We start from the raw sequence: 15,862 nt of genomic DNA on the forward strand, positions 1-15,862 counted from the left end.
CTTCGATTTTCTTTTTTACAGACCATATTAACACATCTGGTGCCAACCCGAGTTTCCCGAGTTTGAAAAGGTACCACCCCTGTGCCAACCCCGAGTTTCCCGAGTTTGGGCCGTTTTTGAACATTTTTTCTTTTTCTTTTTTTCATTTTTTTTTTTTTCAAAAATGTTTTTTGGACCTCCAGAAATGTATTAGGCATGATCGCGATCGCGAAATTGTTATGTTTAACCCCCATACCAACCCATTTTTTTCAAACATGGCAGCCATGTTTGTTTGCATTTGAAGAAAACATAATGGCTGATAAACCATGAATGGCTGAACAGATTTCCAAGCGGATTTTTTTATTTGAAAGCTGTGAACAGTGTGCACACACGTGGTGAATCATCTAGGCATGGGCGTGCACGATCCGTGCACTATAAATTACATGGAAGTCTATGGAGACCATGGCATCGCGGGACATTGAAGAGAAAAAATCACTGCAACTTAAGTGTTAATGTTATTTTTTTTATCGTAATACCCAATTACTGGATGTCAAGAATCCAGGTTATCGTCAGAATATGTATAACAATGATTTACCATGACACTATGTATGGTATGGCACATTAGGAGTCGACTAGTAGTGGTTCTCAAACGTTTTATTTGTAAGGACCCCCATAACTCTGAGAGTGTACAAATGGAACCACACATATCTTCCGATCGTAACACCTGCACACAACCACACATAAAATGACTTGTCTTAGGGTTAGGGTTAGATCAACTGGATCTCTTGTCCACTAGTCCCCCCATTTTTAGTTTGTTGACTAAATTGTCAATATATTTAGTCTTAGTTTTAGTCATCATAGCTTAGTTTTCAGTCGACTTTTGTTCATTTTTCGCCAGTGAAAAAAGGAAGTCGACGAACATTTTCCGTCATAGTTTTAGTCAACGTGGGTTCGGCGGCTCCGTTCCTCTCCTTTGTGTTTCCTATTTTGTTACGATTTCATTCGCTGTCCACGAAACCCCTGGACACCGGCCAAGAGCCCCCCTCCCAATGTCTCAGTGGGGTCTCTCTCTCTCTCTCTCTCTCTCTCTCTCTCTCTCTCTCTCTCTCTCTCTCTCTCTCTCTCTCTCTCTCTCTCTTTAAAGGTATATTTCTCAGGGTTATGATGTGATGCCAGTGTCCCAGTTAGTCAGACAGAGATGTATGGGTTGGTGCTGCAGCGGGGGAAAGGTGAACCCCCCCTCCTCCTGGGGGTGGGGGGGGGGGGGGGTGGGGGGGTCCCTAAGAGCAAGGAAGTGGAACAGGAAAAAGTGCAACCCAAATATTTGGTCCTCCATGTACTGTACTGTACTGTACTTACTGTACAGTATGTGACCTAGTGATGTTATATTGGTTTGTATGGGTGTAACGATATAGTAACTGAAATCGAAAAATCTATTTTAATTTGCAATGATTTACGTCTATGCTTTGCGAATGCATGTATCATACCGTTTTGGCTTTGTATCGTATCGGTCATCATTTTGCAATGTAGATAATCGGTATCAAATCGTTTTGCAATGCAGATAATCGGTATTTAATCGTTTTGCAGTGCAAATAATTGATCGTATGGAAACTAAGTATTTGTTCCATCTATTTAGCAATTTTAAGAAGGAAAATTAAAAAGAGGGGTCTAATTACCATACTTTCCATATGGCTACTCTTGGTCTATGGATAAATGTGTGTAATCTCTGTGTTCATGTCAAGGTGCAGATTTGTCCATATGTGTTGAAATATTATGTCCATGTATTAGCTAGAGAATCACAGTGTTTACTTATTTATATCTATAATAATAGATTTTTTCCCTTAAAAACACGCACTATTGACACGTTTCACACAGATTTAATTTCTTTGCTAAATAGTTACTATATCGATTTTAAATTATTGAATCAAATCGTATCGTATCGCCATGAATGAACCAATATTGTCCATGTATCGTATCGTCAACCATGTATCGTGAAGCGTATCGTATCGCTGTCAAAATGTATCGTTACACCCCTACTGGCTTGTTATTTATCTGTTTGAACTAAAAACACCTTCTATATGTCTGTCTGTCTGTCTGTCTGTCTGTCTGTCTGTCTGTCTGTCTGTCTCTCCAGTAACAGACCCCAGGATGGCCAGGAACCCTAAAGCCAGTGAGTAAACCATTCTTTCTGCTCCAGAATAAATAAATATCCAGCTGGATGGATGATGCTTACAGCAGGGGTTTTCATTGGGTGACGGGGCACCCTGGGGTGACGGGGGCACCCTGGGGTGACAGGGCACCCTGGGGTGACGGGGCACCCTGGGGTGACAGGGCACCCTGGGGTGACGGGGCACCCTGGGGTGACAGGGCACCCTGGGGTGACGGGGCACCCTGGGGTGACGGCCGGGGCACCCTGGGGTGCCGTGACGGCAGTCCAGGGGTGCCGCGAGATCATTTGATAATCTTTGGAATTTATTTGGACACTTGGAAAAAATATTTAGTATAATTTTAAACTTGAAGTACAAAGATATTTTCAGTCAGTTCTAACCAAAATGGCTGTTATCTCAACGTTTTCCTCGCAACATAGTCACTAAAATATCGTCACTGTCGGGCAGAAACCTCGTATCTCCACGTTTCAAATGTGTACGTCTTTTGGTAAAGCAAAGCCCTGCTTCATCATACAAGACTGTCGCACAAAACTAGTGAAAACAGCCGATGTACAAGCACACAACGCCTCGCGTTGCGAGCCGTTGTGTGCTTGTAGATCAGCTGTTTTCACTAGTTTAGTACATTTTATAGATGATAAATACAAAACGAACGGTTTTGGACATACAAGGTTTCCACCCGACAACTATAAATATAAGGTGCTGGGAGTGATAATTATAATGTAGGGGTGCCTCGGATTAAAAACATATTCATGGGGTGCCCTGAGACAAAAGGTTTGGGAACCCCTGGTCTATAGCAACCCAGGGGTTGACATTTAGGTCTCAGAGGTACTTGCCCATCGGGCAAGTACAGGTCATGTTCTACTTGCCCAAAGGTCATGCCCACTTGCCCGTAAGGTAAATCGTTGATTATAAAATGATAGGCACATTTAGAATTACCGTTCAATTTAACACTTATTATTTTACTTTTATATGTTTAACACATCGGGTGCCCCTGGATTGCCCCATTTATCCCCTCTCACTGCCCAGGCCCACCACCATTGTATTGAATCCGGCCCTGCTGCGTCAATGCATGCGTCATGACGTCACTTGGTCACATGAGCGCAGACAGGATGTTGTTGTGTAATTTTCTGTATGGACCAGTGATGATCATAGCTGTTCATTGCCGATCAAAATTTTGACATTTTGCCGCACCCCGACACAGTTTTAGCCATAAAACAAACATCAGAGATAAAGGGCGTTAAAGATGGGGAAATGCATTGGAGTATATGGAGAAAAACGGCCGCGCGATGCTCTCAGCGTCGACTCGAAGCGACTAGCGGCTAATGGGCTATATCCATGCGTAGCCCCAACCTAACGGTGAGATTTAAAGTTAATACTGTAAATACAGTAAACACGTCAACGCGTCGTGGGCCTCCAGAGACATCAAAGAGATTGGCGTGTAGACACCTCGTGGGCATCCCATGAGTTAAGTGTAGCAACAGTGAAAACAGCACATTATAGGTAAACAGTGCTATAATTTGACATTCCACAGACCAGAAGACGGAATGCGTTGGCCACGTTCAGGTGTTTTAGACAGATATCTTGTGTTGTGCTTATAGACACTCTCAAGCACTTGCCCGGTCGGGCAACCTGAAAGCAAACTCCCCCTGTTTTATCTGCCAGGGGCAGGTGGGCAAGCCTTAGTGTCAAGGCGGGAACCTCACTAATACTAATAATACTGTGTCTTCTCCAGAGGAGTGTTTCTTCCGCCTAGAAGAACCTCACTAATACTAATAATACTGTATCTTCTCCAGAGGAGTGTTTCTTCCGCCTAGAAGAACCTCACTAATACTAATAATACTGTATCTTCTCCAGAGGAGTGTTTCTTCCGTCTAGAAGCCGGCTCCGGAGAGCAGAGCTTCCAGTCTCCGGGTTTTCCCAGTAAATATCCGTCTAAGAGTCGCTGCCAGTGGCAGATCCGAGCCCCGCCCACTCAGGCCATCTCCCTGCGCTTCTCCCACTTCCACATCGAGGACGACTGCTCCAACGACTTCGTCTCCATCTACGACTCCCTGAGTCCAGACGACTCCCAGGCCATCACAGAGTGAGTTAACATGGATGGATGGATGGATGGATGGCGTCTAGTGGATTACCAAGCTTGTTTAAGGACATGGTTTAGGACCCAAGCTTGTGATTGGCTGAACCAGAGGTAGGGAGCGCTCCATTGTAGTCACTTGGACCGCGCAGAGGAGGTGAATAGAATGGAAAGAGGGCATTTGCATTTCTTTCACCATAGTAAAAACTGCATTCATGGTCTGGAGAATGCACTTTTTACAGATGGATAAAAGGGCAGGGGCTCAAGCCCCCTTTGATGTCTATGTGTGCATGTGCCTGGCACTCGGGGGTGTTGCGCTCTGAAAAATAGCAGATCTACAAGCTCACGTGTGGCAGCAGACGTGTGTGTGCTGCTAGGAGTCCCAGCGGCCCACGGAGCCTTCAGCCAGAGCTCCAAGGTGACAGGAGGCTTTATGAGAGCCATAATGGAAGCCTTCATGATGGCTGTATGAGACGTATGGCTGGCCTTGAGCTGTCATTCACACTGCCCTGGCTTCCAGCCTTGTTTAGCTCTGCTGGAAAAAACACACATTAAGCATAATAATGAACCTAATGTTTGACTTTGAAAGTCACACGTTAACAAAAAAGAAAAAAATAACTTAAACTGTAACTTTGGTGTCCTAAAGGGGGCGTCAAGGCCAGGCACAATGCGTAGGACTGTACAGATCCCTGTCCAAAAACATAAAAAATATTGTGTAAAAGTTCATTTTCTTCTGTATTACTAGTAAGGCGCTTCAAGGCGACATGTGGCCATCTGGCCAGTGTTGTATATCAGACCAGTTACCCATATATGGAGACCCCTGGTACCCATATATGGAGATGGAGATCCCTATCTGAACCAGCCACACAGATACAGTCTTCCCCTATGAAGTCCTGTTAGATATTGGCTTAATATTGATGACATCAGGTATCTCCATATATGGGCATAAATGGGATTCTGTTAGAGTGGTTCCCATGACATCACAACATACAATCCCTTTTATGCCCATACATGGAGATCCCTCCATGTCTCGGCCATCTGGCCAGTGATGTATATCGATGACATCAGGGATCTTCATATATGGTCATAAAAGGGATTCTGGGGAATACCCATATATGGACTTTTACATATCACCTGTGATATCACCTGTTATGTCACAGTGATGTGTCAGGGGGACCACAGTGTCAGGCGTGACCTACATACAGACAGATATACACGGACAAGATGTGCCAGTTTTCATGTAGTAAACTTGCTAGATAGATAGATAGATAGATTTTTATTAAAGTGTCATGCACCACACAATGCCCAGCCCGCACGGGGTTACAAGGACACTCACAGACATTACATACATACACCAAGATACACTAAATGCAAAAGAAAAACGTATTGATTGTCCATTACGGGTACAATGTTCTCCACCACAACTGCCATGCCTTCTCTATGAATTTTGCCAGAACAAAAACTTCCTTAGTGAACAACCAGCGTAACATGGAACATTCAGACATCCAAAACAAATCTGGGTTTTTGGCTTGCATTTTTTCAAATAAGACATTTCTTAAGTCATGATACAGTGGATCAGTGAAAAACAAAATGAAACTCATCCTCCACAACTCCCAGATCACAGAGAACACACAAACGCTGCTCCTCAGGAATACCAGTATACCTACCCACCTCAACTGCCAGAGGTAATGCACCAGTTCTCAACTGGGCGCAGAGGGACCACTGTCCTCTCTTTAAGTTAAATAAAACATAAGATTCCGTGATATAGTAATCTTTAAATTGGTTATAAGACAATCTGCTTCTGCAACTTTCATATATTCTAGATCAGTGTTTCTCAAAACTTTTTATACCACGACCCCATATTATGAGGGAAATTATTTGGTGGATGTCACCATGTGTATCCGGTACCCACTCGCTCCCGGAGTAACAAAAACCACACGCTATTGAACATAATTCCCAAGTAAATAGTAATATGTACCGCTGGGTTAAGTCAGCTTGTGTGTTCTTCAGCCTACTAGCTGCAGCCTGCTTGTCTGTGTCTTGTGCCAATGTCAGGTCAGTGTTGTGTGTGTGTGTGTGTGTGTGTGTGTGTGTGTGTGTGTGTGTGTGTGTGTGTGTGTGTGTGTGTGTGTGTGTGTGTGTGTGTGTGTGTGTGTGTGTGTGTGTGTGTGTGTGTGTGTGTGTGTGTGTGTGTGTGTGTGTGTGTGTGTGTGTGTGTGTGTTTGGAGTCAAGGCGTCCTCTTCACGTTGGTTGCAACAACCTTCCTTTTTTTTTCTTTCCTTTTTTTTTGCCGTTTCTTGATACAAAATATATTTCTTCTTTTTTCGGTTCAACCCCAACAGCACCTTCCCGAGACCCCACTTCGGGTCGCAACCCAGAGTTTGAGAACCGCTGTTCTGGATACATTGCGCACGCAGTGAAATATTCAAAAGTTTTAATTTAGATTTTTTTATGGCATACAGCTCATAAATATCTAAAATATTATTAAATATCATAATACAGAAATGTCAACCTTCTGAAGTCAGACTTGATTGAAGTTTGTTTCTTTCTCAGGTTTAAATCCTCTTAGCAGAACTTATTAACTTATTATTATTATTATTGTTACTTTTTTGCAAACTGCCAATAAAATATTCAATCAATCAAAATATTCAGACTCCTCCCACTCAACCGTTTCCCTGTGTGCTCTGTCGACAGGAAGTGTGGTCAGACTCCGCCCAACAACCCTCTGTCGGTGGTTTCCTCCGGTAACATCATGCTGGTCAACCTGATCACAGACAGCGCCACCCAGAGGCCGGGGTTTAACGCAGTCTACAAGCTGATCCCCAAATCTACAGGTCTGTAAACATGCACTGTTACGCCCCAGGCTAGGGGTCCCTAGGTGTAACAGAGCAAAATGGACTCCCTCCTTCCCAGTCCCCAAACAGCCAGGCCACACAGGTTTGAAATCCCCAAAACTTAAGGATTTATTTACTTTAAGATAAAAGTAAAGGACTGTTACAGGTTACCTCAGGGTGGGATCATAAAATCCTAATACAAAAACCTTTCCTAATAACAAGGGGGCACCCACCCCTACACACATAACTCTAACACAACACAATTCTAAAAGACAGTAGGCTGGTGCTTGGAGGCTGGTTATAGGAGAAAAGACATCAGTGCTGGTGGCAGCCATCTTTATAGACACCACCTGGTTCGGGAGCCAATCACCTGCAGCATTCACCTGGTAGTCAACCACTCACATTCAGACACCATTCACACTGGCTGGCAACCACTCACTCAATCAGTACCACTCAATCACACCAATGAGGGAAGAAAACACTACACATACACAATAATGACCCAGGGTCATTACATGCACGCTCGCACGCATGCACGCACGCACGCACAAGCAATGTTCTTATTTAAGTATAAAGTTGTCAAATATGTCAGTAATCTCTTTGTATATTGAGGTTGTGTCATATCTGCCATGTGCAACTTACAAACCTACAAGCCAAACAGAAATGTAATTGTCAACGACAAAAACACAATTAAATCGTTAATCATACTTATTTGTTTGAATGACAATTAATCGTCATGTAAAATGTCATAATCGTGACAGCCCTACCTGACGTCCCTTTCTTCGTTTCTTGTCTCCTTTGTTTCAGAGAAGTCGTGCGGAGGAGAGCTGACCGCGGCCACGGGCGACTTCACCTCCCCCCACCACCCCTCCTTCTACCCCCCCGCCCTGGACTGCAAGTGGACCATCAAGGTAGGCCACGCCCCCAGCTTCCTTCTGAGATCCCATTGGTTTGAACCCCAATCAGAGCCGTGAAATTCATTCCCAGATCTGATTGGTTCTGGGATATTACAGAACCAACCTTGACTAATGAGTGTTATAATGAACCTGACAAATCTAATAATTACAATTACAATTTTAATTAGGAGTGGCCATCGTTGAATAGCAACAGGCAACCATATCAACATCAGCAGACTGGCATCAGTGTGAGAGAGAGGTTTTTCCCTTTAACTCGGATCGCTGATCTGCTGGGCCTAAGTGCCCCAAAGTTAGCTAGCTAGCTGTGTAACAAGGAAGGGAACGCAGAAGAAGTGGCCACAGAGGAACGTGTTGTCCCGCCCCCCGAAAATGCATACCCCATTCCTTTTCCAGTCCCACACCGGAAGCACCGTCTTTGGGGCACTTAGGAGTGGTGGATCAATGATCCCATTTTGGATTGTCAATTCTAATTGATTAATAGCTCGGGAAACTCGGGCCTGGCACGCAAAGACATCAGGAATGACTCGGGGAAACTCAGGCTTGGGCACTAAATGAGTTAATAAAGCTTGTTATGTATAGCCTTTTGAAATAATGACATTTTCATGTGGCGTCATAATTAAACTTAACATATGGCACACTGAATGAATGAATGAATGAATGAATGAATATAAATGAGAGAGAGAAAGTGTGCATTGTTCATAGGTAGGTAAAACAAGAACCGTTGAACTTTGTAGGTAAAGCAAGAATCAAGAACTTTATTAGTCATGTCAAATGCAAACAGCAGTGAGATACAAGCTTTCAGAATAAAAGGCTCCTCTAGATTTGATCTAAAGCACCATCAGTAGTAACCTGACTCCGCCAGATGGTGGTGTATTGAGTTCCTCATACTTCCATCTAACCACTCAGGACCAACCGCTGAAGGAGGCGGTCCATTTTTTCAAGCTATTAGGCAGGTGATTGGATGGGGCCATCTGTCTATCACAGTCTGGGCGTGCTAACTCTAACCAATCATATTGATGTGTTTACATGACGTATGGTAGCTGCGCCGGCAGGAAAGTAAACACTAAACGCGAGCCAATTCTTTTTTTCAAATGCACCTCGCGTCACGGTAGGGCATTCACGAATAGTGATTTTTAGTATTCGAATTATTCGACCTCAAAGTATTCGAATAGTCGAATATTCGTCATGACTGGCCAGACTGTCAAATATTAAGTAAGCAAGAGGTGAACATTGTGAAAATAGCCGATCTACATGCTCAACGCAAGGCGTTGTGAGCATGTAGATCAGCTATTTTTACAGTATTTATCTGTGGAACCGAGTCACATTAAATGTAATACATACCATTCCAAGTGCTTGTCAGGGTGGGGGTCCCCAGTTCAAATATGTTTATTTTGGGGGTCACTGCCAAAAAAGGTTTGAGAACCTCTGGTATAGAGCATTCAAAAATTCATCCACCAGGGGCATTGACAACTCATTCTTATGACTTCCTATCTAGCCAAGCTTTATAAACGATATATTTTTTAAAGAGAAAACAATAAAAAAATAAAAATAAGCGAATATTCGATATACGTCCCGGTCCCCCGATAGGGATCCAGGCGGGTTGCGGGGGACCGCGACGTGAAGTGCGACGTCTCGCTCAGATCCCGCCCGCCGCTGCCGCTGATTGGTTGGAACCGGGCGCTGTGCGGTGTAGTACTAATCTCTGATTGGTTCCAGATGGAGGCTGTAGGAGGAACTCAAAAGTCAGGTTACCTCAGTAGGCCTGTTTATGCCTGTCACTGCATAACGGCTGTAAGGTCAACCCTAATGGAAATCCAGATTGAAATATCACTATTCGGAATGGATCGATTTGACCGTATAGCTAATTGTTTATCGGAGCTTGGACAAAATGTCAACCCCCGCCTCCTCTCCTCTCCTCTCCTCTCCTCTCCTCTCCTCTCCTCTCCTCTCCTCTCCTCTCCTCTCCTCTCCTCTCCTCTCCTCTCCCCTCTCCTCTCCTCTCTGCTGTCTCAGCATTCTAGAAGCCAGAGTGTTTACTACGTCTTCCATCTTCATCTTTCACTGCGCTGCTGCTGTGTGTGTGTGTGTGCGTGTGTGTGTGTGTGTGTGCGTGCGTGTGGTAGTCGGGGCGGTCGAGGCAGCATTTAACCACCATGTCTCTCTCTCTCTCTCTCTCCAGGTCCCAGCAGGAAGGAAAGTGAGAGTGAAGTTCACAATGTTCAGAATGAAGGAGCCTGGAGTGGACGTCAGAGTGTGTCATAAAGACTATGTGGAGATCATGGACCAGAAGTAACTATTTAATACTATTATACATTATTGCGACCGTCAGGGAGCAGTTTACTATGAAAACCTCCACCGGCCGTCCGTCCGTCGGTCGGTCGGTCGGTCGGTCACACGTCACACGTCACACCTTTGCCCTGCTCATATCTCCGCATCAGTATATAGGGCTTGTTTGTTTATTGTATGACATCACGCCACATCATCAGCTGTGGACTCTGTGATGTCATCGTATCGCATCAGTATATAGGGCTTGTTTGTTTATTGTATGACACCACGCCACATCATCAGCTGTGGACTCTGTGATGTCATCGTATCTCCATATATGGCCATCTCCGTATATGGAGATATAAGTCGTCCATGCCCAAGGATGGGCTGGTGAGGTCAGACTTTGTGTGATGCGTAGGTTATCTCCATATATGGAGATTCAACATTCCAGGCAATGCTCTCTTCCCTGGTGTAATGCAAGTAACAGTAGGAGCAAAACAAGCATGGTTATTTATCATGGACACATGCAGCCGACTGTATGATTCAGTTTGACTGTTGGGACAACGATGGGCCAGCAGTGGTACACTGCATGCAAGGCTGCATCCTTGTTGCGACCGTAGGTCGCATTTACTACCAAAACCTCCACAGGCTGTCTGTCAGTGAGTGAGTCAGTGAGTCACACTTTTGCCCTGCTCATATCTCCACAACCGTTGCCCCCATCCATGCCACATTTTGCACACACACTCCTTACCTGCCAAACTACAACCTCCAAGGACCCCCGGAGCTCCAGGGACCCCCAGGTCCCTGGGGGACCCCCAGGTGTAAAAAAATGTCCCTCCGTGAGTGACACATGACACGTCACACTTTTCCCCTGCTCATATCTCCACAACCGTTGCCCCCATCCATGCCACATTTTGCACACACACTCCTTACCTGCCAAACTACAACCTCCAAGGACCCCCGGAGCTACAGGGACCCCCAGCTCCCTGGGGGACCCCCAGATGTAAAAAAAAAACCAAATGTGCAAAAATGACCAAATGACCACCCCAACGGGGCTGCTCACGGGGAATTCCCAGGGACCACCGACTCCTGGTGCTCCAAAACGGATGCAAAAGTGGTGGTGCCCCCAGTGGAGGACCCCCTACACTGCAGCTCACATAAAATGCCGTAACTCCGGCTAGGAGCGACCGGGAGAGCCGGGGCCGGTACCTATTCGTCCGCCTCGGCGCCGCGCAGACCCCACCCCTCATTTCTCACATGGCCCTCTTCTAGCGCCACCATCAGGCCGATTCTTGCAAAGCCACCTACGGTCGCTTATCTCCCGATTAGGGAGTCTTACTGGTAGTAGGTGTGTAGGTCTTACTATAGGTAGGTTTAACTCACAGCTGTAATTGCGACCGTCAGGGAGCAGTTTACTATGAAAACCTCCACCGGCCGTCCGTCCGTCCGTCGGTCGGTCGGTCGGTCGGTCACACGTCACACGCCACACCTTTGCCCTGCTCATATCTCCGCATCAGTATATAGGGCTTGTTTGTTTATTGTATGACATCACGCCACATCATCAGCTGTGGACTCTGTGATGTCATCGTATCGCATCAGTATATAGGGCTTGTTTGTTTATTGTATGACATCACGCCACATCATCAGCTGTGGACTCTGTGATGTCATCGTATCTCCATATATGGCCATCTCCGTATATGGAGATATAAGTCGTCCATGCCCAAGTATGGGCTGGTGAGGTCAGACTTTGTGTGATGCGTAGGTTATCTCCATATATGGAGATTCAACATTCCAGGCAATGCTCTCTTCCCTGGTGAGAATTGCCCCTTTATATAGGGCTTGTTTGTGTATTGTATGACATCACGCCACATCATCAGCTGTGGACTCTGTGATGTCATCGTATCTCCATATATGGCCATCTCCGTATATGGAGATATAAGTCGTCCATGCCCAAGTATGGGCTGGTGAGGTCAGACTTTGTGTGATGCGTAGGTTATCTCCATATATGGAGATTCAACATTCCAGGTGTAACTATGGCTACCCGTATGACGTGAGAGGTGGAGGTTGTGATATTTGTGGAGATAAGCTTATCTCCCGATTAGGGAGTCTTACTGGTATATATGCATATAGAGTGGACGTTAGAGTGTGTCATAAAGACTATGTGGAGATCATGGACCAGAAGTAACTATTTAATACTATTATACACTATATATATTATAGAGTGGACATCAGAGTGTGTCATAAAGACTATGTGGAGATCATGGACCAGAAGTAACTATTTAATACTATTATACATTATATACATACATATAGAGTGGACATCAGAGTGTGTCATAAAGACTATGTGGAGATCATGGACCAGAAGTAACTATTTAATACTATTATACACTATATATATTATAGAGTGGACATCAGAGTGTGTCATAAAGACTATGTGGAGATCATGGACCAGAAGTAACTATTTAATACTATTATACATTATATACATACATATAGAGTGGACATCAGAGTGTGTCATAAAGACTATGTGGAGATCATGGACCAGAAGTAACTATTTAATACTATTATACATTATATACATACATATAGAGTGGACATCAGAGTGTGTCATAAAGACTATGTGGAGATCATGGACCAGAAGTAACTATTTAATACTATTATACACTATATATATTATAGAGTGGACATCAGAGTGTGTCATAAAGACTATGTGGAGATCATGGACCAGAAGTAACTATTTAATACTATTATACATTATATACATACATATAGAGTGGACATCAGAGTGTGTCATAAAGACTATGTGGAGATCATGGACCAGAAGTAACTATTTAATACTATTATACACTATATATATTATAGAGTGGACATCAGAGTGTGTCATAAAGACTATGTGGAGATCATGGACCAGAAGTAACTATTTAATACTATTATACACTATATATATTATAGAGTGGACATCAGAGTGTGTCATAAAGACTATGTGGAGATCATGGACCAGAAGTAACTATTTAATACTATTATACACTATATATATTATAGAGTGGACATCAGAGTGTGTCATAAAGACTATGTGGAGATCATGGACCAGAAGTAACTATTTAATACTATTATACACTATATATATTATAGAGTGGACATCAGAGTGTGTCATAAAGACTATGTGGAGATCATGGACCAGAAGTAACTATTTAATACTATTATACACTATATATATTATAGAGTGGACATCAGAGTGTGTCATAAAGACTATGTGGAGATCATGGACCAGAAGTAACTATTTAATACTATTATACACTATATATATTATAGAGTGGACATCAGAGTGTGTCATAAAGACTATGTGGAGATCATGGACCAGAAGTAACTATTTAATACTATTATACACTATATATATTATAGAGTGGACATCAGAGTGTGTCATAAAGACTATGTGGAGATCATGGACCAGAAGTAACTATTTAATACTATTATACACTATATATATTATAGAGTGGACATCAGAGTGTGTCATAAAGACTATGTGGAGATCATGGACCAGAAGTAACTATTTACTATACTATTACACCAGGGTTCCCCAATAGGCGGCCCGCAGGGGGCTATTGTCTGGCCCACACCAACCCCAGTAATAATGGTGGTATAAGAGCAGCAACAACAATAGTATATCGTCGTTGTCGGGTAGAAAACCTGTATCTCAAAGTGTGTACGTTCTTTCGCAAAGTAAAGCTCTGCTTCATCACACAAGGCCGTCGCACAAAATTAGTGAAAACGGTTTAAATCATTTTTTAAATGATGAATGCAAAACGAACGGTTTTGGACATACAAGATTTTCACCCGACAACGACGATATCTGAACTGTCACTGGAGTAGCGGGAACGCCACCGTCGCCCCCTGCAATTTTGTGGCCCTCGGCTTGGTACCCTAGACATGATTCAGCCCTTGGGGAAAACTAATTGGAGAACCCTGCTATACACTATACTTATAGAGTGCCCTTTTACCCGTCTGTAAAAAGTGCCCTCTCCAGACCATGAAAGCAGTTTTTATTATGGTGAAAGAAAGAAAATGCCATGCCATACCTGAAGGTAGCATTCAAGAGAATTGCCTTGTCCAAACTCTCCCGAACTTGAATACAGCATCTTTGAAAGAATTGCCCTCTCTGTGTAGAAATCCATGCCGTTACGCCACATCTCCAGTATTGACATGATTATGCTTAGTTCAGTGTGGTATCAAGCACGACGCGTTGTGAGCTTGGAGGTCTGCTATTTTCAATATTTTCTCCCCAAAGCCCTTTTAGAAATTTCAGCCTCTGCCTCTCTAACATTCTCTACCCGTCCCTGGGCGTTAGAGTGTGTCAGATGTGGAGATTATGGACCAGAAGTAACTATTATATACACTAGAGGTGACCTAACGGGTCCATTTGGTTCCATTTGTACACTATCAAAGTTACAGACATGTAAGGGTCAATTTAGACCCCCATAAAGGATCTTCGAGAGTCCCTGAAATCCACTTTGGGAACCACTGGTGTAGAGTTGTACAGCTCTGCAGTCAGTGTGCAGGTAGGGTGCAGAGTCAAGCCTCTATCAGAGTCCAGGGTGAAGAGCCTATCACCGCAACTTTTAGGTGATAAGCTATCCACCTAAAGTGAGAAAACAAGTGGAGGCCATCATAGTCAGTCACGGTGAAGTCCTATCACTGTGACTGACTGGTCTAGATCGACCAATCAGTGAACGGGGTGATGGGCCGATCTGTCTGAAAGTAAAAACAGAGATGTGTCGGGGTTCGCGGTGGATAGCTCTTCACCGCGAGTAATGACGCAATGTTGTAGTTTTATGACTTAAAACGACTTAAAAAGACTACACCGTGGTGGATAGCTTATCACCGCGGTGCCTACTATGATAGGGGATTTATACAGCTCTATGCAGTCAGTGTGCAGGTAGGGTGCAGAGTTATACAGCTCTATGCAGTCAGTGTGCAGGTACGGTGCAGAGTTATACAGCTCTATGCAGTCAGTGTGCAGGTACGGTGCAGAGTTATACAGCTCTATGCAGTCAGTGTGCAGGTACGGTGCAGAGTTATACAGCTCTATGCAGTCAGTGTGCAGGTACGGTGCAGAGTTATACAGCTCTATGCAGTCAGAGTGCAGGTAGGGTGCAGAGTTATACAGCTCTATGCAGTCAGTGTGCAGGTACGGTGCAGAGTTATACAGCTCTATGCAGTCAGAGTGCAGGTAGGGTGCACAGTTATACAGCTCTATGCAGTCAGTGTGCAGGTACGGTGCAGAGTTATACAGCTCTATGCAGTCAGAGTGCAGGTACGGTGCAGAGTTATACAGCTCTATGCAGTCAGAGTGCAGGTAGGGTGCAGAGTTATACAGCTCTATGCAGTCAGTGTGCAGGTACGGTGCAGAGTTATACAGCTCTATGCAGTCAGTGTGCAGGTACGGTGCAGAGTTATACAGCTCTATGCAGTCAGTGTGCAGGTAGGGTGCAGAGTTATACAGCTCTATGTAGTCAGTGTGCAGGTAGGGTGCACAGTTATACAGCTCTATGCAGTCAGTGTGCAGGTAGGGTGCAGAGTTATACAGCTCTATGCAGTCAGTGTGCAGGTAGGGTGCAGAGTTATAC

General features: G+C 44.2%; 1 protein-coding gene across 1 annotated transcript in view; it reads left to right on the forward strand.

The window, feature by feature from the left end:
* The window catches only part of st14 (ST14 transmembrane serine protease matriptase), a gene marked incomplete at both ends in the record, with an annotated part of 107,593 nt that overhangs the window by 60,369 nt on the left and 31,362 nt on the right, over window positions 1-15,862 (forward strand). Inside the window, 5 exons of the mRNA XM_080744203.1 lie at window positions 2,114-2,149; window positions 4,002-4,230; window positions 6,917-7,056; window positions 7,864-7,967; window positions 10,153-10,262. Coding sequence (XP_080600329.1) covers window positions 2,114-2,149; window positions 4,002-4,230; window positions 6,917-7,056; window positions 7,864-7,967; window positions 10,153-10,262 — 619 coding nt within the window. The remainder of the gene's footprint in view (window positions 1-2,113; window positions 2,150-4,001; window positions 4,231-6,916; window positions 7,057-7,863; window positions 7,968-10,152; window positions 10,263-15,862) is intronic.

The sequence above is a fragment of the Nannobrachium achirus genome (assembly GCF_963921795.1).
Source record: "Nannobrachium achirus genome assembly, chromosome: 2".
Lineage (NCBI taxonomy): Eukaryota > Metazoa > Chordata > Actinopteri > Myctophiformes > Myctophidae > Nannobrachium > Nannobrachium achirus.